Raw genomic sequence first — 27,815 nt, 5'->3', positions numbered from 1 at the left:
GAAAAAAATTATGATGAATTAAGAGGCAACAATAGAAAAAATAACTATTTTATTTACAAAAAATCTACTGCTCAAGCAAACACGGGAAGTCAATATGGAAAAAATACCCTCATGGACTCTCATAATTTGGCCATAAAATGCCTTGTCTCCTGAGTGTAGAAGACATCAATGAGTCAGGTACGAGAGATACTTAAGTAATGACAATACTATATACACTGGGTTCCATTATTACTACACATTGATCTGGGGACACATGCCCCTGAAGCTCTCACTAGATTTCAAATCAACAACCAAAACACTGACTAGGTTAATCAAGAGCCATATGATTACTGGCCATAAAGTAAGTCACTATAAATTTCAAAGAATTGAAATGAGACAGTATTACTGACCACAACAGTGTTAAATTAAATGTATAGACTTCCCCTAAATATTTCTAAATTATGCAACACACTTTTAAGTAACCCACTAGTAAAAGAATAAACCACAGGGAAATTAAAAAGCATTTTGAATTGAATGATAATGAAAAGAAAACATATCAAAATTAGTGGGATATATCTAAAACAGGAATTACAGGGAAATTTATAGTTTTAAATTCTTATATTAAAAAATGATACTTCAATTAAAAATAAATAAATAAATAAGGTGAAATCAATGATCTAAGCTTCTACGTTAAGAAAGCAGAAGTAAGTAAACCTAAAGTATAAAAAAATAATAAAGGGTTAAAACCACTGATGCAGAAAACAATAAAGAAAAATCAATAAGGCCAAAATAGGCAAACTCCTTGAAAAACCTGCCAAAACTATAACAAGAACAGTAAACTGAAATAATCCTATAGCTATCAAAGAAATTAAATTTGTAATACACACACACACACACACACACACACACACACACACACACACACACACACATACAACCATAGGCACAGGTAGCTCCATTGTTGAGGAAGAAATAACATCAATTTTACAAAAACTGTTTCAGAAAACTGAGGATGAAGGAATACTAGCCAACACCCCTTATGAGTTTAGCATAATCCTAACGCCAAAACCTGACAAAGTTTATTACAGAAAATTTTAGACAAATATTCCTCATGATCATAGATTAAAAAATCTTTAACAAAATGTTAGCAAGTAAAAAGTAGCAGAAAGCATAGTATCTTTGACCAAATATATCTTTGATCTTTGTGGGGTTTATGCCACAAATGCTAGGTTATTAAGATTCAGAATATCATATAATTTGTGATAATAACAGAATAAGAGAAGAAACCCATATAACCATTTCAACAGATGTAGAAAAAATCATGACAAAATTCAACATCCATTCATAATAAACAGTCAGCAATTCAGAAATAGAACTGTCTCAATCTGACAAATGACATCTTCCAAAACTCCATAGTTAACATCTTAATAGTGATATATTGAACTCAATCCCTCTAAAACTGGGAACAGGCAAGGATGTTTATTCTCACCACTTCTATTCACCATGGTATTGGAGGTCCTACCTAATTGAACAGTGTGAAAAAAGAGAGGGAGAGAAAGAGGGAGAGAGGAAAATACTAAAGATTGGAAAGAAAGAGTATAAACCATCTCTATTCACAGATGACATGACTGTTTATGTTTAGCAAAGTCACAGAATAGAGAACCAAGATATGAAAGTCTATTGCATTTCTATACACAATCATAAAAAAATTGGAAAATGAAATTTACAAATACCATTTACCAGATGAAAAACATGACTGATGGGTAAATTTAACAAAACATGCAAGACTTGTATACTGAAAATATACAACATTACTGAGAGAACCAAAGACCTAAATAAATGGAGAGATATAGCATGTTTAGAGATTGGAAGATTCAATATTGTTAACATGACCATTCTTCCCAAAAAGATTTTTTAAGAGTGAAATTCCAAAGCCCCAGCAAGGTTTTTTGTTTTTGTAGAAATTGATATTGCTAATTCAAAAATTTATATGGAAATACAAAGAACCTAGAAGAGCCAAAACAATTTTGAAAAAGAACAGAGTTGAAAGACTTAGGACATATAAAGCTAAGCAATCAAAACAGGGTAGTCTTAGAATAACTGGCATAAGAGAATAAACAAGCAAATCAGTGGAACAGGATACAATACGGACAATACACAGAAAACTGATCTTTCAACAACAGTACCAAAACTAATTCAACATGGAATAGATAGTTGGTTGACAAATGGTGCTGGAAGAAGTGGCTATCTATATGGGGGGATAAGAGTAGGGGAGAGAAGAACAATCTCTGTCTCACATAATGTGAGGCTATTCATAGTTAAGAATCGAAAAATAAACCATAAAGATTCTAAGGGAAAACATAGGGAAATATCATCATGACCTTGGGATAAGCAAAGATTTCAAGACAGAACAATAAAAGCACTAGTCAATAAATTAAATAGATAAATAAATCTGAGAATCTGGGCTTCCTCAAAATGGTAAACGTTTCCTCTTCAAAAGACATGATTTAGAAAACGATAAAAAAAGATGATGCAAGTCACACACTAGGAAAAATATACACAATACATGTTAGACATAAGACTTGTATCCAGAAGATATTTTTAAAAATTCCTCCAAATCAGAAACAAAAAGATAACCCACTTTAAAAACTGGCCAAAGATATGAAAATATTACAAGGTAAGATATACAAGTGGTCACAAGCACGTGAAAAGATGCTTATCATCATCATCATTAATCATCAGGGAAATGCAGTGGTGGTAAGACACTATTAAACCTCCATAAACACAGCTATAATTAGAAAGCTGTAACAAGTGTTGGCAAGAATGTGGAAAAACTGGTAGTCTCATATATTGCTGATGGGAGTATAAAATGGTACGACCACTGTAGAAAATCACTTGGCAGTTTCTTATAAATGAAAAGTACACCTACCCCATGAATCAAGAAGTCATTCCTAGGTAGTGTCCCAAAATGAACAAAAACATACAAAACCACAAAGACTTGTACAAGAATGTTCATGTCAGCTTATTCATAATAACCTCATACTAAAAAATAGCCCAAATGTCCATCAATAGGCACTAAATAAACACATTTTTTACTATTACAAATTTTATAGTGATAAAATGGAATACTACACAGTAACAAAAATGAACAAACTACTAAAATGGATGTATTCCAAAGACACTATGTTAGGTGAAAGAGATGAGACATAAAAAGAGTACCTTCTGTATAATCCAGCCTGGGCTACCAGTGAGGATCTGATTGTCAAGAAACTTTCCAGTGTGATGGAAATATTCCATGTTTTGATTGAGCTAGATGTTACGCAGGTTTACATGCTTATGAAAACTCACAGAACTGTAAACTTAAAATCTGTGCATTTCACTACATGTGAATTTTACTTCAATAATGCTTATTTAATATGCTATAAATCAACTGTCAACAACTAACATTTTTTAAATTGTACCATAGTCAAAATGAGATAGCAGGAAGTAATCATATATGTTAGACTTCAAAAGGAGATTTCTGGAAAGGGGCATTATCAGATACAGCTTTCACGAATACTCACAACAACTGACTTCAACTCAAACTACATAGAACCTTTAAAGTAATATGCACAAAGATAAAAAACCCAAACAACTATACGCAGGATGGTAGGAGCAGTATTGATTAAATTTTGACCAGGCACTCTGGATGTTTGTCTAATAACTATGCCACAAAACAGACATTTCTTAAACCACATGTGGCTCTTAAAAGTTCTCATCACAAAGAAAAAAAAATTTTTCCCTTTGGTATCTATAACAGATGATGGATGTTCACTAAACAATGTGGTAATTATTAAAATATATATAAGTCAAGTCATTTTATGCCCTATTAAACTTGTACAGTGTTGTATGTCAATTATATCTCAATAAAAATAAAAATAAATCACACATGGCTCAATTAGCACCATATGGCTCTATGTGCTAAGGTGGACTAAATGTTTCATATTAATGTGAAAAATATTTGAATTTTTAGAAACACTAACAAACCTGTTCAACTCCAAGTTAATTTCTTTTGGACTATTTAATCTTCATTTATTGTAACTAATGCTCACTCTTAGACAAAAGTTGGACAACAAATCTTACTGTCCATTGTGATGCTGAAAAATCACAGCAAGCATGTGGTCTAGGACATCCTCAGTGACTCAAGGTTGTGGGTAACAATCTCTGAACAAAACCAAACTTTGACACACATTTTCTATCAAAATTAATTTCTTTCAAAGATTAGCTTGAAGCCCATTCAATTTAAAATACAAACTACAACTACGAGGTAGAAAAATGAACACATTTAAAATTTAATAAAGTCTGAAAGGTAATAAGCTCCAGTTTTAAACAGTTTTGTGAAGTGACAATGTGATGGTTAATTTTATGTGTCAATCTCGCTGGGCCCTAGAGCCCAGATATGTGGTCAAACATTATTCTAGATGCTTCTGTGAGGGTGTTGGGCTGAGATTTACATATAAATTGATGGACTATGAGTAAAGCAGATTGCCCTCCATAATTTGTGTGAGCCTCATTCAATCAGCTGAAGGCCTAAATAGAACGAAGACAGACATCCCCTCTCCAACAAAAGAGAATTCTATAGTAGATAAGCCTTCACATGTGAACTCAGGCCATTCCTGGATATTCAGCCTGTTGGCCTTCAGATTAAACTGCAGCATCAGCTCATTCCTGAGTCCTCAGACTGCTGGTTCACTCTTGAATATTTTGGGCTTCCCAGCCTCTGCAATCACATGACTCAACTCCTTCCAATTATTCTTTCTACCTATGTACACTTCCTATTGGTTCTGTTTCTCTGGAGAACCCTGACTAATACATACATGATACAAGGTAAAATGCAAATCATACCAAAAAAGGTCTTGTATACAAAATATATAAAGAACTCAAAGCTCAATAGTAGGAAACCACAATAAAATAAACTCAATAAATACCCTCCAAAACACTGGGCAAAAGATTTGAGTATAGAAAGAAAACTATTCAGCAATTACTCTTCAGAGTTCATCTGGTATGATTAGCAAATACTCCAGAATCCTTTGTCAGAGCAGTAAGCTACCTACTTCTGTACACTCACTTAACAGTTTATTCAAAGACACCTTGTATAAAATTCTGAGGAACAACTTTAGGAATGCTATGGGGTGATGATGGATCCAAATGGATTCAACATCCATTTTAGTTATTGTTCTAGGAAATGTATCCTAATACCCTGGTTAACAAATACACAACAAGGAATCTGCCTGTTAACATTCAGTAAATTTCCTCTATTCCGTTGCCATTATGAAGCCATACAGGAAAAGGCGAAGTGACAAACATGTAATCTTCAGACCATAATTTGGTACTATGTTATCATTGTGACTGATCACTTGAATACGTTAAACTTTAAAATCAAAGACATGTAGCTCTAATTCTGCAGCAGACAATTTGGGAACCAAGTTAAAGTATTTTTAATCATTAAAGACTGGCAAAATTGAAAGGTCACCAAATGAGTCAAAGAGAAAAACCCAAGCCAAATTATTTACAATTACTTGACAGATTCACGTTTGAGTTACTTGTGGTACATAAGTAGTGCTTTACTGAACTGAAAACACAATGTTTATGTTTAAGTCCAATAACTCATAATATAAGTTACAGAATTGCTTTTATTCTTTTTTTTTTTTTTTTTTTTTTTTTTTGGCCATGTGGCATCTTAATTTCCCCAACCAGGAATCGAACCAGTGGAAGTAAGGAGTCCTAACCAGTGGACTGCTAGGAAGTCCCAACTGTTATAGAACTGCTTTTTACAGCTTCTTCAAACATTTCACTGATCTGAAAAACTACAATTTGAAATAATTTAGCAATAAAAGGAAAGAACTACAGAGCTGAAATCTAATTTACAATTCCTTGGTTGGTAATGATAGGAACTGATAAAGTTATACAATGGGCTAAACAAAAAAATCTGACAATCAATGATAATCTGATTTTTTACCAATACAGAGAGTACTTTCTGTCACTTACAAGATGTGAAAAATGTTAGTTTTCCTCACTTCCAATGGTTTGGCTTTACCTATATACAAAAGTGAGGAGGTCAATTATTTCAGCGAGAAGGAAAAGATACCAGTAATTCTGACATACTGCAGACATTTTTAAAAGGTTTACCAGTAGAATTTGCATAAAATTAATTTTGTTTAAAAAAAGGCTGTTTAATTTTGCATAATGCAACATCAATGTTGTATGACATCAGACAATGTATTTCAAAGACCATGGTACCATGCCTAGCAGTTAGATCTCAAAAAATAACTGTCACTATTATCTGAACATAAGCTCCAAGAAAATAATAGGGTCTTGTCTGGCTTGCACTGTTACAAACCCAGTGCCTGACACAAAGTGCTCAACAATTATCTGTTGATTGACTGAAATACAAGGAATATAAAAATTTGATCTTAGTCACTTATGCAGATTTCTATTGACTTTAGATTCTCAGAACTGCCCATCACAAATTTGATGTAGCCTGGGCTTTTATGTGAAAGTGTACTGACCTCTGCTTTTAATACTCCAAACCAGAAAGTGGTTGAAGAACTGTTCCCTTCTATTGCTCAGTTCACATAATACACTATAATCCACAAGCAGAATTTACATTTCCAACTTATAAAAGGTTGCCTGTGGTTGTCCTCTATTTCACAGATGAGTTGATATTCAGAGGTTAATTATCTGAGAACAGAAGAGACTCTGGTCTGTGAAATCTAGGAAATGCAGACCTGAGTGACAGTGGCTGCTGGCCAGCGCCATCTAAGTTGCAGAACCTGTTGCACACGGTCCAAGGAAATTCTGTAAAATCCAAGATCTCAAGGACACTGGGAGGACTTGCAGAACAGGAAAGAGCTCTGGGCTCCCAGGTGCAACAATCTGTAGAGCCTGAATATGTGTGCTAGGGCAGGGAGTATGCCAGTGACTCCATCAGCTAGTTGCTGGTGCTAGTTTTATTCTGTAGAGGCAGAGGGCCTAGGGGATGGTTCTCTAACCTGCCACCAGTAGCTTTAAATAGCAACCCCCCATATTACTATAGTCTAATCAAGACTGAAACTCAGAATCTTGTATTTTCTAAGTTTTTACTTTTTTTCCCAGAAACCCTGAATATTTCCATATTATTTTTATCCTAGACTTCATAATTGGACACTATTACATTTGTTCACAAGTTGACAGTTAATTTATATTTTTAAAAAAACTACACTTTAATAGATTGGTACCTGTTTAATCTCTAAAATGTACTGTTAAAGCCAACGTTAAGGCTATTTAGTAACATTAACTAGCTGTGGCATAAATCACACAACACTAGGAAAAGTACACATTTCACACACTTACATGGAGTTGGAAGTACATATACCTCACAAAACAAGAATAAAATATTATTCAGTGTTAATATAAAAATACATGTCATAATTCAGTTAAGAGTCAAGATAAAATTAAAATGTCAAGCACTACCTCAAAATAGTTCTTTATATTAATAACTACGCACTCAAGTTTACAAAAGGGCTCTTAAGACAGAAATTAGTAAAGAGAGCAGCCGCAACCTCTCAGCAATATTTTGAATAAAATACTTCCTTGTTAATGCCCTTAATAGTCAACTTTCAGTCCACAGAAAATTAAGATGGGTCTCCAGACCCATCTCTGTTCCCGTAGTATCCCTCCATTTCTCCTATCTAAGTCTTTGTACCCTGACCCTCCAGATAGCTCTAGCTCTACTGCTCTCCTCTTACGCAGCCCTTTCAAGGAAGGAAGACAAATAAAGTCCTCAGTGGTTGGGCTAGAGGGCATCCAATGCAGGCACCCTTGGTCCCATATTACTAAAAGATAAAAAGCTTATTGTGAAGAACAGCAAATAAACTGCATCTATACATTAAGTCTCTTAAAGTTTGTTTTAAACCATAATTCCCTCTCTCTGTTTTTTGCTCCTTGGAAAGTTTTATTGAACAAGGATTCCTTGTTCCAGAGAGATTCCTAGTCTGGCATTTGCTGTCGTCATCCTACAGTGTCATTTGTAAGTTCCTCTCTCCCCTGAATACTCTATGCTTCCTGAAGCTATAGGCATGATGTGATTCATATTCGATATTTCACAGGTAGTCTTATTAAGTAAAGCATTTACAAAGTTGGAATATTCCCTTTTCTTCTTCACTTATTTTGTAGAAAAATTACCCAAAGGATAAATCTCTTATCAATTTTTTGCTTACAATGAGTTCAGGTAAGGAGTTTTCACTCAGAAAACTTGATTCACACTAGATTTTATCAATTTTCAAAATAAGTTTTAGTTCTCTAGCATTCTTCAAAGGTGAAAATGACATTTTTGTGTGTGTGTGATGTCTGTGAACCTAGGGATTTTATGTTTTCATTTAAATCAGTTACTATTAGTAGTAGTATTGCTGTTCTATCCAAATTTAAGTCAGTGTTAGTTTCTTCAAGTTGGCTCCTTGGTCCTTTTGACATGAAACAAAGTAGGCTTTGTTACCTTCTTTACTTTTTGATGTGAAAAGATGTCTAGACTTCTCTAGTACATTTCCCATCCAGATCTGGAATCAATGCTTTCTCCAAGGTTCCCTGGTTCCTTTGAATGGAAATACACAATGTGGGCACTAAGGGTGTTCACTGATACTGGGCTGGTCATTTGTTACAGGTGGTATTTGTGGACAGAGCTAAGAAATATATACTTTTGGGATAAAATGTGTGAGTCATACTGATACTTTCAATTTAGAACCATGAATACAGAATACAATGTAATCTCACCAGTTTTATACCTATATCTACTTTCTCCCTTGTGGAAATACCGTTTTTCCAAGAAACCAAAATAAATCCTGTTAGGGATCTCCAAGTCTACAAAGCAGATGGAGAGGAGACACAGGGTTTTATATTTATTGCAAGAATCTCCAGGAACTTTCACTGCAGACGATGCAGCTCATTTATTATTCTATAAAGGATTAGCCAGCTTTCTAACATCACTAACTGATCTAAGGGAAAAATGAATGCCTTCTAGCAAAGCTTCAAAGCATTTGGTCACTTCTTTAAATTAATGGCTTTCTCTTTTTCTATAGGTTTCATTATTTCAGCAAATGTATTTACTTTGTCATTTATGAACAAATGATAACAGGAGAATTCCAAATTGTATAATCCAATTTTTTTTTCTCTATAGTCAGTTACTCTCTGTGAACTATCATTTTGAGGGAACTCAGGCAAAACTGCAACAACATATGGTACTTTGCTGGGACACATCTTCATGCACTCCATATTCTCATACTTCCTTGGTGTCCAGGACAGAAAACTAGATTCAAGTCTCTGAGGTATTCATAAAAATATATGAAAACTACTGGTAGTACTGAAACATGAAATGGCTTTTTAGTCACAACGCAGGAAAATCTATACTTTCCTTAAGTTTGCACTCACACAGAGAACAGAATGGGGTTTGTGCTGACAGTGGGTCCATGCCCCACTCCCCTTGAGGCTTACAACCTAGATTTGAAGGGCTGAAGACAAGGAGAAATTTTATGATGATTTGCTGATCCTCTCAAATACCTAACACAGCATCCCATTTCTCCCCCTATGTCCATTCCCCAATAGCAGCAGAATGAAATGAAGCATGGGGCACCCAGTTACATAAGAAACCAAGAATCTCTCAGCACTGTCTGATCAATCGTTGGACATAACCACATCTTGGACCTCAATTTGCTCAACCCGGATTCACGTACATATAAAACTTCAGCCAGCAGTGATGCATGCTCAGCACAGTCATAACTACAGATGTGAGCTACCAGCTTCCCTTAGGGCCATAGTGATCTGAATTCTCTGGTATATAAAAAAGTATGAAGACGACTGGGGAAAAATGAAAAGCTCAATCCGGTTCTCTCTTTCTCCAAGTACTAATGCAGAAAAAGCAGAAATTGCATGTATATAATGTCAAATACAGATCTTCAAAATAGTTGAGGCAGATGGAACAGGTAGATTCTTTTCTCACTTGATCTGCTATGATGAATTTACAGAAGCTGGTATACATTTTCTCTTCTTTCCCTTAGGATCTTCCCCTCACTCCAGCTGAATGATGAGTTTTTGTTTGGAAAATGGATTTCTTTTCTTCTTGTTCTCAGGGGTCCCAAGGCCATTCTCCTGGTGTCCTGGGTGTTCTCCCTGGGAAGAGTAAAACCTCACAAGGCAGGTCTTGTGGGCTCCAATAAAATAGGCCTCAGGGTACCCAGAGAAGAGAGCTAGAGTTGAGGGCATGGATTCAGAGTCCCAGGTGTAACTCACACAAGCTATTAGACCATGAGGACAGAACTCTGCCTAAGTTTCCTTCAGTGGGGAGGAATGAGGTTACATCTGTTCCATACTGACCAAATGCAGGATGCACACCACTGATCCAAGGGCTGAAGCCTGGGAGAAGGCAACAAGGGGTGCCTTGGTGGAGAAGAAACCCAGTTAGAAGCTCCATTCTTGTTACCAAACACACTGAACAATCTGAAGCATACATGTTTGTGTATGGATCAACTTAAAATTTTATATTCAAAATATTAGTTAAAAAGTACTTGATAGCACTTTCTTGCCTATATAGAACCTGATATGTTGCTTCTTTAAGGTAAAAAATAACTAGAGATATTTTAAAATCTCAATTTATTTAGTGTCAGTAATCCAATGCTGATGATGTAAAAAGACTGAATTTACCTCCTCGTACAAATCCATTAGTAGCTATTGCCGAAGTAGACAATCCTGTGATAGTTGTCACAACAGTGGCCATTATTATTACAAGGACTGACAGACCTTTAGCGAAAAAGAAAAGAGACTTGAGAATACTTACACTCTCATTTAAACCTGCCACATCTAGAACTGGTTAGTCTAAGTATACTGAATTTACATTACAACCTATAAATTATCTTACTTTTATCTCATATTAGATCAAATCAGAATTATGAAAAAAGTGACATTAAGACAACAGTCTGATACAAAGGAGAACATAATGTAGAATGATTCCAACTGCTTGAATTTTATGAGGTTCAGACTACACATGCACACAGCCCTTTCCCTATTCATTCTCAAATGAATCAAGCAGTATGTCACTTCACTTACCTATTCCAGCTTGACCCACAATCCATGACAATCTAATAAAGAGCATTACTCCCCAAATGTTTAACATACATCGTACCTAGAAAAAGAGGCCAAGTCACAGATGAAAAGTAATTAAATACACAGTAAATGCTAAACTAGCCAACAGTAGGATAACATACATTTTAAACTATAGAAGGTCCTTTCAAATCTCTTATCCCACCCTTAAACAGTTTTTTTTAAAGAGCTTTATTGAGAGCTTAAATGTGAGCTAATTAAAGTATAATGTAATATACAAGTATATGTGTGTGTATGTACTTTATACACACACATTTATCTGAAGCAGAAGCAAAAGAACAAGAAAGGCACAAGGAATATTTTAAGACTTCAGCCCTAAAAAAAGGAGTTTATGTTCCCCCTTATCAATGCAAGTCAGTTTTTTACTTATTCTTTTATAACGTCTTCACTTCATGATTTCTACAGCGGATTTAAGTATTATGTAATATCTGTCAACACAAAATGCCAACTGTTCACACATCTTTCGAAAACCTACTCTTTGTAAGACAGCATCCTCAATTTATTTTTACTTTTATTTATTATGCTCGTACATAGAATACAGCCTTCTAAAATAGTAAAATCTAAGAATAGGCAAACAACACAACTCAGAGCTTAAAATATACTCTACTGATTAGACAATAAAATCACTACTAGAACTGGTATTTTTCCCTCTACTTCTCCCCTAAATGTCAATACAACTCTATATTAGTGCTTCCAAAGTCCCAATGAGACTCTCTACTCCAGTCAGATCCTTAGTGCCTATTCAAACACAGAAAAAGAAAGTAAATCTGAACCTTAATCACCTAAACCTGTCTACTGAAGTGATCTCAACACTTATGTCTCCTTTATTCTGTTGCTTGTTAACATCTATACATTTCTCTTCAAAAGACAATACAGTAGCAGGAAAGGAAGCAGGCATATTTCAGCTATATTACCTGCCCAGCTTTCTTGATTGCGTTGCTCTCATCAATTTAATAGCTTCATACTTAATTTTTGAAAAGTGACAATATGTGAGATTCAGAAGAGGTTATAAAATATAACTTAGAAGTAATCAAATATAATTTGATTAAATTAATAAATATATTTACTTCACTGAATTTAATACCCACAAGGAAAGGAGGTGCAAGTATTCATTTGGTCCTCCATAACAATCAGATAAAACCGTTTAAAAAAGAGAAAGCATTATCTCGAGAATGATGATATTAGGAAGATTGTATAATAAACAAAAATGTGTAACTCTAAAATTAAGTCTACAGGTACATACTAGCACACCCTTGATCCAGCCAAACTTCACAACTCCTTTACTTTCCGCGGTATATGTGACCACAGCCTCTCGGGTTGGTGTACTTTCTTCCCCGTTTGCAAAGCCATCCTCAAAAGGTTCCTGGTTATAAGAGGAAATGTGAATTATGCTTAAGAATTATTTAAAATTTAAAATCACCTGATAAAAACAAACATCACTAAATACACTTAGTGTATTTATAAGAATCAAGGGTTTCTGAATATTTTACCTAAGGAATGAGTTTTAAAAATTTAATTATCATGAAACCCATTTTAATAATTTAAACTTTTAATTACATTTTGGTGGTATCTGGAGAACACAAAGAATACTATTTGCTAAGTATAGGCTAACCAGGTCAGTCAATTCAGACCTTGTCTCTCCAGCCACAACTTTATATTGCCTGGATGCCACCCTTCGCCTATCTGGACTTTCAGTGTTAACAATATAAAACTCCTCTTCGTCACCAGTGAACAGTTTTCCCTTTATAGTCTCTGACAGCGGGACTCCGTGGATCCCAAGATTCACCCCTAACTCCTGCCTTTACTCACTCCTGAGTTCAGTCACTCAGCACTCTTCATTCTTTCCTAATTTTTCTCAGATTCAGACGTGAACTGGTTGACACAATGCATTTTCACTAGTGTTTCCTTCTAAGGCTTTTACGTTTCATGTCTGAGTCTATAATTCTTAGTTTTTCTTCTTTATATTCTCTCTTTCCTTCTCTCCATGGCTCTCAACTTTTGTTCAGTCCCAACACACCCAAGGCACATGACAAACTTCCAAACCAGTGGCAGTGCCTTAAACAGATCATGAAGGGTGGAAGGGTGTTAGGAAATAGAAAATGTTCTAGATCTAGAATCCTGTCCCTAACACTAGCCCCATAGTTCTTCCTCTACCCATATCTCAACAGCAGGGAACAAAGTACAGCTGTATTTCAAACATTCAGTCTTTAAATGAAAAAGAGCCAACTAAATTAATTACCATTTAATCCTGAACACTGTGATCTAGATTTCCTACAATACTTTTTTAAGAAATCATTTTCAGTGGTTATACCCTCTACTGAATTCTGAATATAATTTTTTTCATAGAAATGAGCTGCAGCAAGTTCTGTGTTACAACAGAGAAAAAACTATGTAATAATCCAAACTTCCTTTTTTTCTTTGACTTCTGTTAGCCAAGTAGACTCATTTAATTCCCTTAATGCATTATTGCTATATGGCCTTTCAAAGTGCTATCAACCTAGATCAGTTCTTATATTCCATATTTTTATAATGTACCTACTGCAAATTCTTAGATTTTTAAGCAATAGAAGAAACAGTATAGTAAGTTAGATGCAGTAATTTCTTTAAGTATATTTTTTTGAAATTATTTTACCTAGGCTCTTTTAAATAATCAAATTTTAAACTAATCTTCACGTTTACGCTAAAAGACATAGCTATAACTTCAACTACATGAAATACATGGAAAATAACTCATTTTAAGATTACTAAGAACTTAAAAGTGAACTTTAATGTTGACTAATTCTGATAGCTCACCAACTTTTAAAAACAGATCCTAAGAGAAATAAATCATCATAATTTCCCTTACAGCACAGTTTCATAACTACTGTCTACTGTATCAAATGATTATTGTACTTTAAAAAGGATGCCCCAGGCTTATGGCATATAAGACACTTCATAAAAATTCTGTAATCACCCCAATCTTCTATACTTTTTAAAACAGCCTTACTGAGCTCTTATTCACATACTCACCCATTTAAAGTGCATATTTCAATGATTTTTAGTATATTCACAAAGTTGTACAATTATCACCACAGTCAATTTTAGAACATTTCCATCATCCCAAAAGAAGCTCCACGCCCGTGAGCAGTCACTCTCCATTTCCCCTTTTCTGAAGCTCCTGGCAATTACTTACTGACTTTCTATCTCTATGGATTTGCTCTTCTGATATTTCATATAAATGGAATAATGCAATCATACAACATGCGGCCTTTGTGTGAGGCTTCTTTTCCTTAGCATAACGTTTTCAAGGTTCATCCATGTTATAGTACATATCCCTCTTTTTTATTGCCAAATAATATTCTGTTGTATGGATATACCCCATTTTAAAATCTGTTCATCAGCTGATGAACATTTGGGCCTATTCTACATTTTAGCTATTATGAATAATGCTGCCGTGAATATCTGTGCACAAGTTTTTGTGTAGACATGTGTTCTTCATTTACCTTGGGTATATACCTAGAAGAATTTCTGGGCCATGAAATACTTTTTGCAATGACTATTTCTGGTTGTCTTTCCCACCTCTTCTTTTGTATCAGTCTGCAGACTGTCACTCCTCATTTTAGTCCATGTGTCTATTTTTATCCCTCTTTCGTGCTTAGAATTTGTTATAAACATGGAAACCAGTAATAGTTAAACGTGTGAGAAATACGTACAAACAGGAAAAAATGTAATCAGGGGCCTGTGTAGCTCAGCAACCCACTTTGGCTTTACGTCCACTGTTGTTTATGTTCTATACAGTAGGACACCACCGATGAATTCCCCCAACGCTGCCCCCAAAAAAGAAAAAAAAGAGAATTGATGGCTCAACTGTTCAATTATTCAAATAAAGCCAGAACAAAAATGTTTGCCTATTAACTCAATCAACTTTAAAGTAGACAGAAGTTCCTTAGATTTCACTCTAGGATATTTGGTGCTCTTCAGTTATAAAATAACATAAAATATTATATAACCTGCAAGTATTACAGGAAAATATAATGCCTATAATAATACACAAGAAAATACAATGCCTATAATTATACACAGAGAGATATTTCTATTCCCATCTCTATTAAAAGAAAACTAAAGATGTGTGTACTTAATAGGCTACTTTCTCCAAGGCTAAATTCTGATGTGCATGTCTTTTTAATAATTCAGAAGCAGGCAGGCGTCTTAATATTTTTGCTGTATTTATTAGAATTCCACCTGAAAATTGAAGATCTAGCAATAATTATACCGGTTTCCACAATACTATGAACAACTATATTCAAAAAACACCGTAAGATTTTTCTGCATGTATAACATATTTTAAAACAAAAATGAATACAAATAAAATGTAAGTTTAACTTCCTTATCATGTTCCAATAGCTCTATTTTAAAAAGTGTTATTAATCTTTAAAATACAATTCAAAAATTAAAATCAATTGAGTATGTTATTTTTTATATTTCAATCAACAGATTTAAGTTAAATAAAATCGGGTTTATATTTATTTCCTGAAATAACAGGAAACCAAGGTAGAATACATTTTGTTTCTATAAATACATTAGTTTCAGAGAAATAAGGAAATTGTTGAGTATGGCGTTTTATCTACACACACAAACACACACACACACACAAAATATTGTATACAAATCTTATTACCAGGAAAATTTCACATGTACAATTATGAACTATAAATTATACTGATAGAAAAGTACATAAATAAAATCTTCAATCTACCTACCATTTTCAGAGAAATGAAGGGTTTGTGTTTTTTACCGTTTTTCACATAATGAATACAATGTCAAAAATAACAACATGATTTTTTGGATAACACCATATTAAATGAGGTGGAACAAACTAATTTAAATTTATTTGGGGAAATAATCTTTCAAAAAGTAGCACTGTAAATCTGAGTCTACAAAGCAAGGATTAAGACTGGGCATGAGGGACTTCGCTGGTGGTGCAGTAGTTAAGAATCAGCCTGCCAATGCAGGGGACACAGGTTCGAGCCCTGGTACGGGAAGATCCCACATGCCGCGGAGCAACTAAGCCCGTGCACCACAACTACTTAGCCTGCGCTCTAAAGGCTCATGAGCCACAACTACTGAAGCCCACGCGCGTAGAGCCCGGGATCCGCAACAAGAGAAGCCACCACAATGAGAAGCCCGTGCACCGCAACGAAGAGTAGCCCTCTCTCGCCGCAACTAGAGAAAGCCCGTGCACAGCAACAAAGACCCAAAGCAGCCAAAAATAAATTAAAAAAAAAAAAAAAAGACTGGGCATGAGAACAAGAGTGGGGAAGAGAGGAAGAGACAGAAGAAACAATGGAAAACACAGAGAGGTAGACCCTCAGTAACTGGAAGGATTTCTTAATTTGAGGAGCCATGAAACAAGGAGTTCCACCAGGCTGTTAAAAAATTCATGACTGGAAATTAGGAGAGGGGCCAGGGATAAAGAGCTAGTGGGTGAAGCTATGGAAAAAGAATGAAAAGAGAAACTTTGGGAAAGAAAACCTGAGTAGCTGAGCATTTTTCTGAGAATACAGAAAACATAAGAATGAAAGGGAACTCTGGTTTCCATGGTCATTTATTTCTTTGCAGGGAGTAGAGAAAAGGAGAATTTCTGCACTGTGGATACTCTCCCTTGTATATTCAAATTTCTACCTCAACTTGATCATTCTTTGTCCTCTAACCATAGTTATCTTTTTGCTGCACACCACACACCCCACCTCCATATGTCCAGCCAAACGTGCTGAAATACTACCCCACGTTCATCAAGGCACACCAACCTGGCTTCACCATGCCACAACACTGGAATAGTTTTAAGACATCCAAGGACTTCTCTGCTACCAAATCTAATAAATCTAATGTACAGTTTTTAGTCCCTGTCTCAAAGGACTTTTGAAACAGCTCATGATACTGTTGACAACTCCCTCTTTCTTCAAACTTCTTTTGAAATACCACACTCTCTTAGCCTCTTCCACCCAGCAGTTAAATGGTAAGAGTCCTTTCAATACTTGGTCTTAGACCCATCTCTTTTTTTCACTCTGTTTCTCCTATGGTCATCTCACCAGACCTGTAGCTTTAAACACCATCTGTATGTGATAAGTAATAAGTGACGGCTCCCATACTTTTCCAGATCAGACCTCCCCTCTCAATATCAGCCCTGTGTGTAAAATACTGATGTTGCCACTTTTATAGTTCATTACTTTTACTACTCCAATTCTCACCAAATAAGAAAAAAGAAATTGTCAGTGTACTACAAACAACTTTCCTCTAAATGAAAAGGAGAGGGAAACAGTTTCTCTTTTTTGGATTAGTTTTTAATTCTTAAAGGTTTCAGTGGACACTTAAATATCAAAAAAGGTATCTGATCAGAAAGATAGTACGTTCTAGACTCACAGATTTAGAGAACGAACTTATGGTTACCCATGGGGGTGGGGGGAAGGGGAGGGGGGAGGGATGGATTGGAAGTGTGGGAGTGACTTGTACACCCTGCTATATTTAAAACAGATAACCAACAAGGACCTACTGTATAGCACAAGGAACACAGCTCAATATTCTGTAGTAACATAAATGGGAAACGAATTTGAAAAGAATAGATACATGTATAACTGGATCACTGTGCTATATGCCTGAAACTAACACAACATTGTTAATCAACTATGCTCCAATATAAAAATTTCTTAAATAAAATTAAAAAAAAACTTTCCATCAAAAAAATTCTTAATAATTAAAATCCTTTATAATGTAAATTTATTTTAGATTTATTCTGCAATACACGTCTTAAAATTTTAGTTTTTCAGTTTCCAATATCCAAAAATTAACTTGTTTTGAATTCACTAATTTAAATTACCCTTTACATATCAAAGGTCATAACTCACACTCTGCTTGACCTAAAAAAAAAATACAACTGAACACAAAGGCTAGGCTTATTGATGATTTCTCAGTAAAAAAATTCTTAAAAAATCAAGCTATCGTTTCTTCCCTAACACCAGAATTTTCTTCAGTATTTTAGAGACAACCTAGGATGGAGACAGATTTTTTAAAGTGATGAACAATAAAGCTTTAGGAAAAAATACTTATCCAAGCTTTTAAAAAATTACAATTAGAAACCTTAACACTGCTTTCACTGGCTCTGTAACTGAGAGTGCAGTATTATCCTCTGTGTACATCCTCATCATGGGCACACCAACACACTTTTCATTGATAAATGCTTTAGGTACACATTACACTAAAATGTCAGTTATTTTCTTTCTTCAGACATCCCAGTTACTAAGTCCACAAGACTTTCATCTCAAGTATACAAGGTAGTGTAGATGGTCTCTGCGACATCACTGGACAAGGATGTTAATACCCATGAAAGATGACTGTGCAGTGCTCAGAATGATTTATGATCATGTTTTGTCCAAAGCTGAATAAAGGTGCTTATCATTGTACAAAGAAAAATCAAGACTGTCTAGACAGTGCAACTCTTGAATACAGTTAGAATAAAACACATTTCTGGCAAAGCCTATTACCAAATATATTCATTTTTATACAAATTTATTCTCTTTTTTATAGTTAAACTGGTAAAGACTTGGCAAAAGTATCTTAGCTCAGCAATTTCAGGCCATAGTAGGCAAAAGACAGTAACCTACATAATTTTTTTAAAATTTGGGAGGAGGGGAAAATGTTTGGGTTTTTATTTTGTCTTACTGGTGTTTCAAAGAACAACTGAGCAAAGCTGTACCAAACTATCTCTTTAGGTCTATGGCTGCTACAATATTGTTTCCAGGTAGACTTAAGGGTGCTCAAATATGGACACTTTTTGAAGAGGGAAATGTACCAGTCCCTTAAAGTAACTTCTGATATTTTTCTGTTACCTGAAGATTCTACAGTTGCAAAAAGCAGTTTCTGAGCATAAACCACAACCACATCCTTCCACTCATTCATTAAACAAATATTTATTAATCAGTTTTATCAAGAACCACGCTAGGGACTTTTCAGCCCTCCCAGAGTTGATATTTTTATAGTAGAGGCTAAAGATGATGGGTAGGTTTTCTATCTTCTATCCAGGGCATTTTCTACTATACCAAGAAGCCTCTATTAATTGTTTAATCCAGTTAAAAAAAAAACAAAAAAAAAACGGTTGATGCCTCTTTTCAAGTCACAGCCTCTCTGTGACAGTTTCCTAATCTGTAAAATGGAGATAATAATCCCTGACCACCTGTACCATTTCCTTGGAGTCTCAAGACCGTAAATAAAGATCAATGTGTTACAGCCACATAAAGCAGCTGAGGTTTCTCGGGCTTGACTATCAAGCCAACTGATACAGCTTGATTATAATACAGCAATTTAAGTTTCAGTGCCATGTTAGAAATGTAAAAGTGTGACTCACAGTTACACACTTCAAAAGGCTTAGTAGGAAAATTATTCCTAGATGGCCTGGCTTTTCAATGCCCAGCCACTTCTCAACAAGAACAAGATTACACACTCAGTTGACCCTATCAGAGCAAAGGCAGCATTTTCTTTTCCCTGAGGCTGTACATGCTCTCAGCGCCCAGTCAGTGTTGCTCCTGTGGCACCTGCTGGGAAGCTCAAACCCAAATATATTCATTTTTTATGAATGTTATAAAAAGGTCCTCCATGTTAATACGGAGGACCAAAACCCATGCCAGTGAGCATCCCTTAACTCCTCTTGCAACTAAGGGTCCTCCTCCTTTTGTCCCCACACTGCATCTCTGAAATATATCTTGCATTAAATCTTGATCATGTTTTATGGATCCATTATGAATCCATGCTTCTGTGTTAAGGTTCATTTATTTAGAGAAACAAAATTTTCTTTTTTTATTTTCTTTTTTTTTCTTTTTGGCTGTGCTGAGTCTTTGTTGCTGCGTGTGAGCTTTCTCTAGTTGTGGCGGGCGGGGGCTACTCTTCGTTGTGGTGCACTGGCTTCTCACTGTGGTGACTTCTCTTGTTGCAGAGCTCGGGCTCTAGGCACGCAGGCTCAGTACTTGTGGCTCGCGGGCTCTTGAGTGCAGGCTCAGTAGTTGTGGTGCACGGGCTCAGCTGCTCCGTGGCATGTGGGATCTTCCCGGACCAGGGCTTGAACCTGTGTCCCCTGCATTGGCAGGCAGATTCTTAACCACTGCACCACCGGGGAAGTCCATAAGGAAACAAAATTTTCTATTAGCATTATCTCTGCAACTAGAAAGTGGTTATTAAACTAATACATTAACTTACATAGTTAATGTGAGGATTGGGTAAGATAAGGTATTCGTTTACATTAAAAAAAGCTAAAATTATTGAAGATGAAGAAAGCTGCAAAGGACTAAAGATAGGATATGAGATGGCTTTATTTTTTCAATATAACAAAATTATATGTATTGGCTAATCATTTTCTGGCTGCCACAAAATATGCATCAAACAATCATTTACCCTGCCAAATGAAGACTAGGGAACTACACTGCATCCTAGCATTGTGATCTATGAAATAAAATTTGGATCCCAATCACAACTGATGTTACTTTTTACACAGTAAATCAACCTTACCAAATAATCTTAAGCAACAGAAAAAAAAAAAAACTACCTCAACTGGAAAACAATGTTGCGGGGGGCAGATATATAGCTTATAAAATTTTGCATGCATTTAACAACTACTTATTTAGAAGATGTTATGTACAGGGTAGTAGCTATGGTAGAAATAAGAGAAATTTTTAAATATACAGAACTGTCTACCCTCATTCAAATTATCTGATTTCAAATTATTCTGGCAGACCATATCATCGAAATGCTAAAAATTTCTGTTAATTACAACTACCAAAAAGGTCACAAGTTCAACATGAAGGGTGATCACACATAAACAGAACTGAAACAATAATCCATTCCAGAAGTTTTAAATTCTCCCCAATTAATATTTGTACTAAATGAAAAACAAGATGGAAAAGCCTATTTAGCAGTGTAACAATCTGCCTCTTCCATCTTTTTCTGAGCAATTCTCTTACTATTTCCTATAACTACAAACACACTTGGAAAATATAACAGGGAAAAGGATGATTTTTTTTCTCCATGACTTTTAAAGAGTTTGACTCTGGATAAGAATTGATTTATAGGTTAGGCAATAATTTGGTTTTGCATATTTGGGGTAAGGTGAACCCTGGCATAGAATCCAACCCAATTCAAGTTTATTGTGATATACACCAGATTTTTTGTTCTAAGTAATACTGCAAGATACATCAAAATAGTAGTTTTTCTACTGTCAAGAAACAAAAGTTTCATACAAAATACAGTTGTACATAATCTAGGTTTGGCTATCCATTACTCATGGGGTAAAATAAGAATTTGTAATATAGGAGACCCTCATAATCTCTCCGGCTTCCTTTAATTACAGCCAACATTTACTGAAATACTACTGTGTTCCAGACACTTCCCTAAATGCTTTCACACCCTATTTCCCTGAACTGGCACATCTTTGAGAGACAGATCTAATCTCCACTTAACAAATGTGGGAACAGTCTTTTGACAGGTTAACTTACCCCAAACCGTGTAGCTATTAATGTGGCAATGCAGAGAATCTTCTAAATGGTAGAATTCCACATATTACAGGGAGCCAAGGTGAATTATTTAAAGTTACCTATTTTGGACAAGGAGACATTAGACAAATCGCCCAACTTAAGAAACTGTCCTGCTCAAACTTCCCAATTCCTCAGCTATTTTCGCTCTTTACCTTGCTTCATCCTTCTCTCCTTCCTCTGCTTCCAAATCTACAGAAGCTAAGGATTTCTGACACAGTTCTCATAAAAATGACAGCAGAAGTTCTGCGCTGTGTATGACACCAGAGGGTATTTTTAAAAATTTCTTTGCTCTTTGTAGAAATTCCCCCAGGGTCTACAGTGTGTGCGAAACTCTTTGCCCTACAGGACTGTTACAGACAGCTGGATCAGACCTCCTACGGAGGAGAAAAAATTGCTAGTGTACAGATATAACCCACCTGGAAGGCACGTAAAATGTTTAATATGAAATTGTGTCCTAAATAGAGTTATACGAGTTATTTAACTTTAGGAGCTTATTTGGAGGCTATGGTGGTAGACAGGGTAGTTAAACCAATAAATCGTTCAGTTTCTATGTTACCTAGAATTTTCTTTTTCCAATTAAAAACCGACATTAGCAGCGCAAGCTAGCAACTCCTTCTGATCAAATGCTCTTGGTCATACTGGGTTCCTTCTTCCCGTACATGCTTTACCATTGCAACCTCTTCACCCCTGGGTCCACTTACACATCCATGCCCTTTCAGGAAGCCTTGAAAAAGAAAATTATCCACACAGAATCCTTGAGATTTGTCATCAATGTTTTATTACCACACATAGTAAGATTTGACATTATTAAAGAAAAAGTAAATATTAGTCTGTTTTAGAAGTCTCTGTATTTTTCCAGTCATACACCACTTTATTATTTCTATTAATTTTCCTTGAAGTTTTTTATACACCTTCAAAATCCTATCCTTTAAGTTAGAAAATTTCTGAGAGTTCTATCAAATATTTAATTTGATATAATACTGCTTTATTGCTGAAATGTTGATTTTAAAGTATTTTCTCCTGGGGGACTTTTTGCCTGCTATTCCCTGTCTTTAACACACTTTGAATATGGCTGGCTCCTTCTCAAACTTTAGGTCTTAGCTCAAGTGTAGCCTCCTTCCCAGACCACCCAACATATAGTTTCTTCTCAGCAGTGCCCCTTTTTTCTTCTTCATAGCATACATCACACCCAGTAATTATTTTTTTTATTTACTCAGCTCTTGTAATATATGTACCTACCTCCACTCCTTCAATGTGTATTAAAATGGAAGGTCCACAAGGGTACAGACCTCTCCCGTCATTTTTAATCAAAGACATAGTGAATGAATATTGAGTCTTTATGGGCAATCCCTGTTTTCCAAATAATGTCCTGAAATAGTAACAAGTAAAATTTTAAGTGTCTGCTCCTGAGTCAGATCCAAGTTCAAAATCTAGCTCTGCTATCACTAGCTATGTGAACTCTGGCAAGTTGTTTAACACCTCTGGCCCTCAGTTTCCACATCTGTAAAATGGAGATAATATTACCTATCCCATAGTGTTTGAGAAGATAAAGTGAGAAAATATCATGATTGTATAGAACACAAAAACTCTCATACACTGCTGGTGGGAATATAAATTGGTACACAACTTTGGAAAAGAAGTTTGGGCATTATCTTCTTAAGCTGAAAAAAATGCATACCTTTTAACCCAGCAATTCTAATCCTAGATATGTCCCTATAGATAAACAACACTTAAATGAAGTAGGACACTTACATTAAAATGTTCATATCAGCATTGCTAAAAACTGCCAAGGACCAGAAACAGTCTCAAACATCCACAACTACAGAATTGTAGCATTTCATATAATGGAAGATAATTAGCAATACAAATGAATGAATTAAAAATACACACAAACATAACAGTGAGCAAAAGATGACAGATAAAAAAGCACTGTATGATTCCATATAAAGTTTTAAAGCAGGCAAAACTAGACTAATGGTCTTCCAGAATACATAAAGGTGACAAAAACAAACAAACAAACAAAATACCAAGACCCAGACCCAAATAAATGATCACCATTAAGTCAGGACAGTGGCTACTTTTGGCACAGGGAGATCAGTATGGGGTGCACAGAGGGTTTCTGGAGTGCCAGCAATGTTCTATTCCTTGATCTGGGTGGTGATCACTTGATTAAGTTATGCATTTAGTCTTTACATTTTTTTTCTCTGCTATATACCACCATTCTAAAAAGACCTTTAGGGCTTCCCTGGTGGCGCAGTGGTTAAGAATATGCCTGCCACTGCAGGGAACACAGGTTCGAGCCCTGGTCCAGGACGATCCCACATGCCGCACAGCAACTAAGCCCATGAGCCACAACTACTGAGCCTGTGCTCTGGAGCCCACAAGCCACAACTACTGAAGCCGTGTGCCTAGAGCCCGAGCTCCACAACAAGAAAGGCCACTGCAATGAGAAGCCTGTGCACCGCAACAAAGAGTAGCCCCCGCTCGCTGCAACTGGAGAAAGCCCACGCAGTAACAAAGACCCAACACAGCCAAAAATAAAATAAAAATTTAAAAATAAATAAATAAATAAAGCAATGGGCAAAATGTCTAAAAAAATAAAATAAAAAGACTTTTAAAAGATTAAAAAACAAAATGTATTAACTGCTTGGTACATTGTCTGACATTAACAGGGTAAGTGGTTGATAAATTTTGGCTATTATTATAAACAACAAATAAGTGATTATTTCAACTGCCCATGGGGTGAGTTTAAATAACTGGATGTTGAACAAATACACAAAAGTAAGTACTGCAAAACATTATTAATCTAGACTCTACTACACTGCTTCCTATAATACTGGCAGTTTAAGATTACCTCTGGAAGAATAAACAAAAACACTGACCTATATATAGAAATGTGGCATCTCCATTCTGAATGGTGGTAAAAGATTTATTACCTACACCATCAAGAAGTCAATAGGATATAGTGTGAAGAACCTGGCTTTGAGGACCAATGATCACACTACTAGAAATCTTTTGTAACTTCTCTAGTGCTAAAAATGTGTTTAATAAATGAAAGCTTCCTCCCTGTGCTGTTTTCTTTGGTGGCAACTGATAAGCACATCATAGCAACACTAGCTAGGGTTAATATTAAATTGCACAGTAGGAGAACAGAAGCATAACTTGTGGGCCTAGCTTTATTTAAGCAAATTATATCACTGTTACTGACACTCAGAGGAGTGGGGAATCTTCATTTCAGGGCACAGTTAGTATAAAAGAATTCACTGCTTTCTTTACAAGCAGCATATTATTGATTTAAAAAAAAAACCAAAATTACACTTCAAAAAAATTAAAGTTCACCAAAAAATGGTATTTAAATCCTAAAAACAAACTTCTGAACTAAAGTATCCATCAAGATACTTTAGATAAAAATTTCTCATATAGTTTAATAGCATCTTCTTAATACCAAAGTAAGCTAAAGTGTTAAATTAATATTATGAAACAAAGCCAAATCACTAACTAAAAATGGACGCATACATATGCAAATTTAGGTGCCAAAGTGGCTGGGCTTATTCTAACCGTTTTTTCTTTAAGTACTAGCCAATTATATCACCCCAAAGCTACCAACATTTCCTATCCGTGCTGTCGGTGATTGGTGTATTCAGTGTAATGCTCCCCATACAGACTATGCTCTCAAAACAAAGTATTGTTTTACAGGAATCCAATCTGCTCTGGTTAACAATGGTCTATTAATATCCAGTGGCATTAATGCAAAGCTCAAAACTCAAGTGCCACAGATAAAAGTGGATGCTGTGACCATGTGACTTTACAATGAACCAAGTCAGAACTGCTGATTGCAGTCAAAGAATTCAGTCCTCTACCTAGCCCATCGTGTTCAAGACTGAGTTACAACAAAATGCATTATGCATAGCATAATTTATACATTATTTCAAATCCCACACAACTTGCTAATGTCAACAAATAGCTTAAAAACATTTTAATTCAACTTACCAGAAAACTTATATTATTAAGTGATACTGGAAGGTATAACTGTGTCATTTACATTTCAAATTGTTTTATTTTTAAAATAAGGAGAACCAAAAGTTGTCAAAGATATAAATATATGACTTAGCAATATCTTAAATGGGTAAAGTATTAGAAAAGCAATATACATGGAGAACCACGCGATAACAAAAACTACATTTAGCACGTGGTATGCACTTGATAGTTCATGTATTTCTCACATGAATATGTGCTATTTCTCACTATGAATTATCATCTTTCCCATTTTCTATAGAAGGAAACTGAGAATCTGAGGTGACAAGTTCTTTTTCTGAAGGTTACACAAGCATTAAGCGGAAAGGCCAAGATTTAAACCCCTGACTGACAGCTAAACTATCTATGTATGGAAAAAAAACTAGGACAGATTGAAAAAAAGCAAAGACCAGAAAGGAAATACTCTTAGATAGATACAGCTGCACTGAGTTTGCTTTCTTTTTCAACTGAGAGCACTTCCCCAAGTGTGTGCAACTTGGATGGCTTAAAGTGAAGCCTTCCTAGCTTGAAATATTAGAAAAGAGAGCCCAAGAGCCAAGAGAGGAACTAGAAATTAAGTGGGAATCTCTAGAAAAAAAAAACAGAATGATAGCGAGGGTAAGCCCCAAATCTCAGGTGACCACTAAATCACACAGGTACAGGGGAGGATCTGCACCACACACATACACACACACACACCCCCCCAAAGAGACAGGCTAAAAAAGCAGCAGCTGAAAACACAGGACACAACAGAGATATCAGGTACTGCATAGTGGGGATAGAGGACTCAGTGTGCAGTTTGAATCTAGGCAACTTAAGTACCTGTTAGAACAAAAAACAATAATCCTTAGCAGAATACTGAAAAAAACAACTACCCAAAGTTGCTACAATGTGTTATCTACATAGAAGTCTAGTCTTTACCCCAAAATATTACTGAACAGGAAAATATAACCCATAATCAAGAAAAAAAGTCATTAGACATTAACTCCAAGTGGGCCCAGATGTTAGATACGAGAGACAAAGACTTCAAAATAGCTATAATGAACATACTAAAAAATTAAAGGTAAATACGGTATCAGTGAGTAACAGAGAGGGAATCTCAACAGAGAAATGGAAGCTATATTTTAAAAATTAGAGATTCTTAATCTGAAAATCAAAATAATTGAAATAAAAAATTCATTAGATGGATTCAACAGCAGAGTGGAAATGGCTGCAGGAAGCAGTGAAACCCATTAACTTACAGATAGAAGAAATTTAAACCCAAAAAGGATCCACACAAAGAGAAAAGCCCCTATGTACAAATTCCTGAAAGCCAAAGGTAAAGAATATATCTTGAAAGCAACCACAGAAAACCAATGTATCATATACAGATGAGCAATGGTATGATTAATGGTTGTCTTATCAGAAATAATGGTGGGCAGAAGACACTGGAAGTGCATACTCAAACCACTGAAAGAAGAAACTCTGGCAACCAGGAAACTGACATCCAGCAAAACTATCCTTCAAAAGTGAAGTAAAGACATCTTCAGATAATAAAAACAAAGAATTTTGTTGCCAGTTGACCTCCCTTACAACAACTACTCAAGGAAGGGAAATAGTATCAGATGGCAACACAGATCTACAAGAAGAAATGGGGGAAAAAAAAAAAAAGGAAATAAAACACCATATAAGCATTCTTTCCTTTTTTTTTTAAAGTCATAGGACTTTTGTTGAAAACAAAAAGTACAACACTGTATTGCTGGGTTTGTAATTTACACGATGACCAAAGTACTAAGAAAAGTATTCTGTTTTAAGGTTCCTATATTTTAGCTGAAAAAATTCAATATTCTCTGTAAGTGGAACAACCACTGAAATAATGCAAAGAGATATATAACAAGAAAGTAAATAGAATTAAAATGGATATTAAAAAATATCTGATTAGCATAGAAGATGGCAGGAAAAGAGGATTAGAGGAACAAAAACGGGTATGAAAACCAACAAATAGCAAAATACCATGCCTAATAACAGCCAAATCACAATAAATGTAAATGAACTAAAGAGTCTGCAGAGAAAATGCAAGTTATGGTACACATATCATACGGTACATGTATGAGACTATCATAA

General features: G+C 35.3%; 1 protein-coding gene across 2 annotated transcripts in view; it reads right to left on the bottom strand.

Moving 5' to 3' along the window:
- The window catches only part of SLC12A2 (solute carrier family 12 member 2), a 109,276-nt gene that overhangs the window by 68,545 nt on the left and 12,916 nt on the right, over positions 1 to 27,815 (bottom strand). For both annotated transcript variants that reach the window (XM_067731627.1, XM_067731628.1), the window contains exons 2-4: positions 12,389 to 12,508; positions 11,092 to 11,167; positions 10,690 to 10,785 (exon numbers count right to left, since the gene is read on the bottom strand). In XM_067731627.1, the coding sequence (XP_067587728.1) occupies positions 10,690 to 10,785; positions 11,092 to 11,167; positions 12,389 to 12,508 (292 nt within the window). The remainder of the gene's footprint in view (positions 1 to 10,689; positions 10,786 to 11,091; positions 11,168 to 12,388; positions 12,509 to 27,815) is intronic.

Source organism: Pseudorca crassidens, chromosome 3, assembly GCF_039906515.1.
Source record: "Pseudorca crassidens isolate mPseCra1 chromosome 3, mPseCra1.hap1, whole genome shotgun sequence".
Taxonomy (NCBI): domain Eukaryota; kingdom Metazoa; phylum Chordata; class Mammalia; order Artiodactyla; family Delphinidae; genus Pseudorca; species Pseudorca crassidens.
Note: the sequence above shows the minus strand (reverse complement) of the source record. Positions and strands in the feature narration are given on the sequence as shown.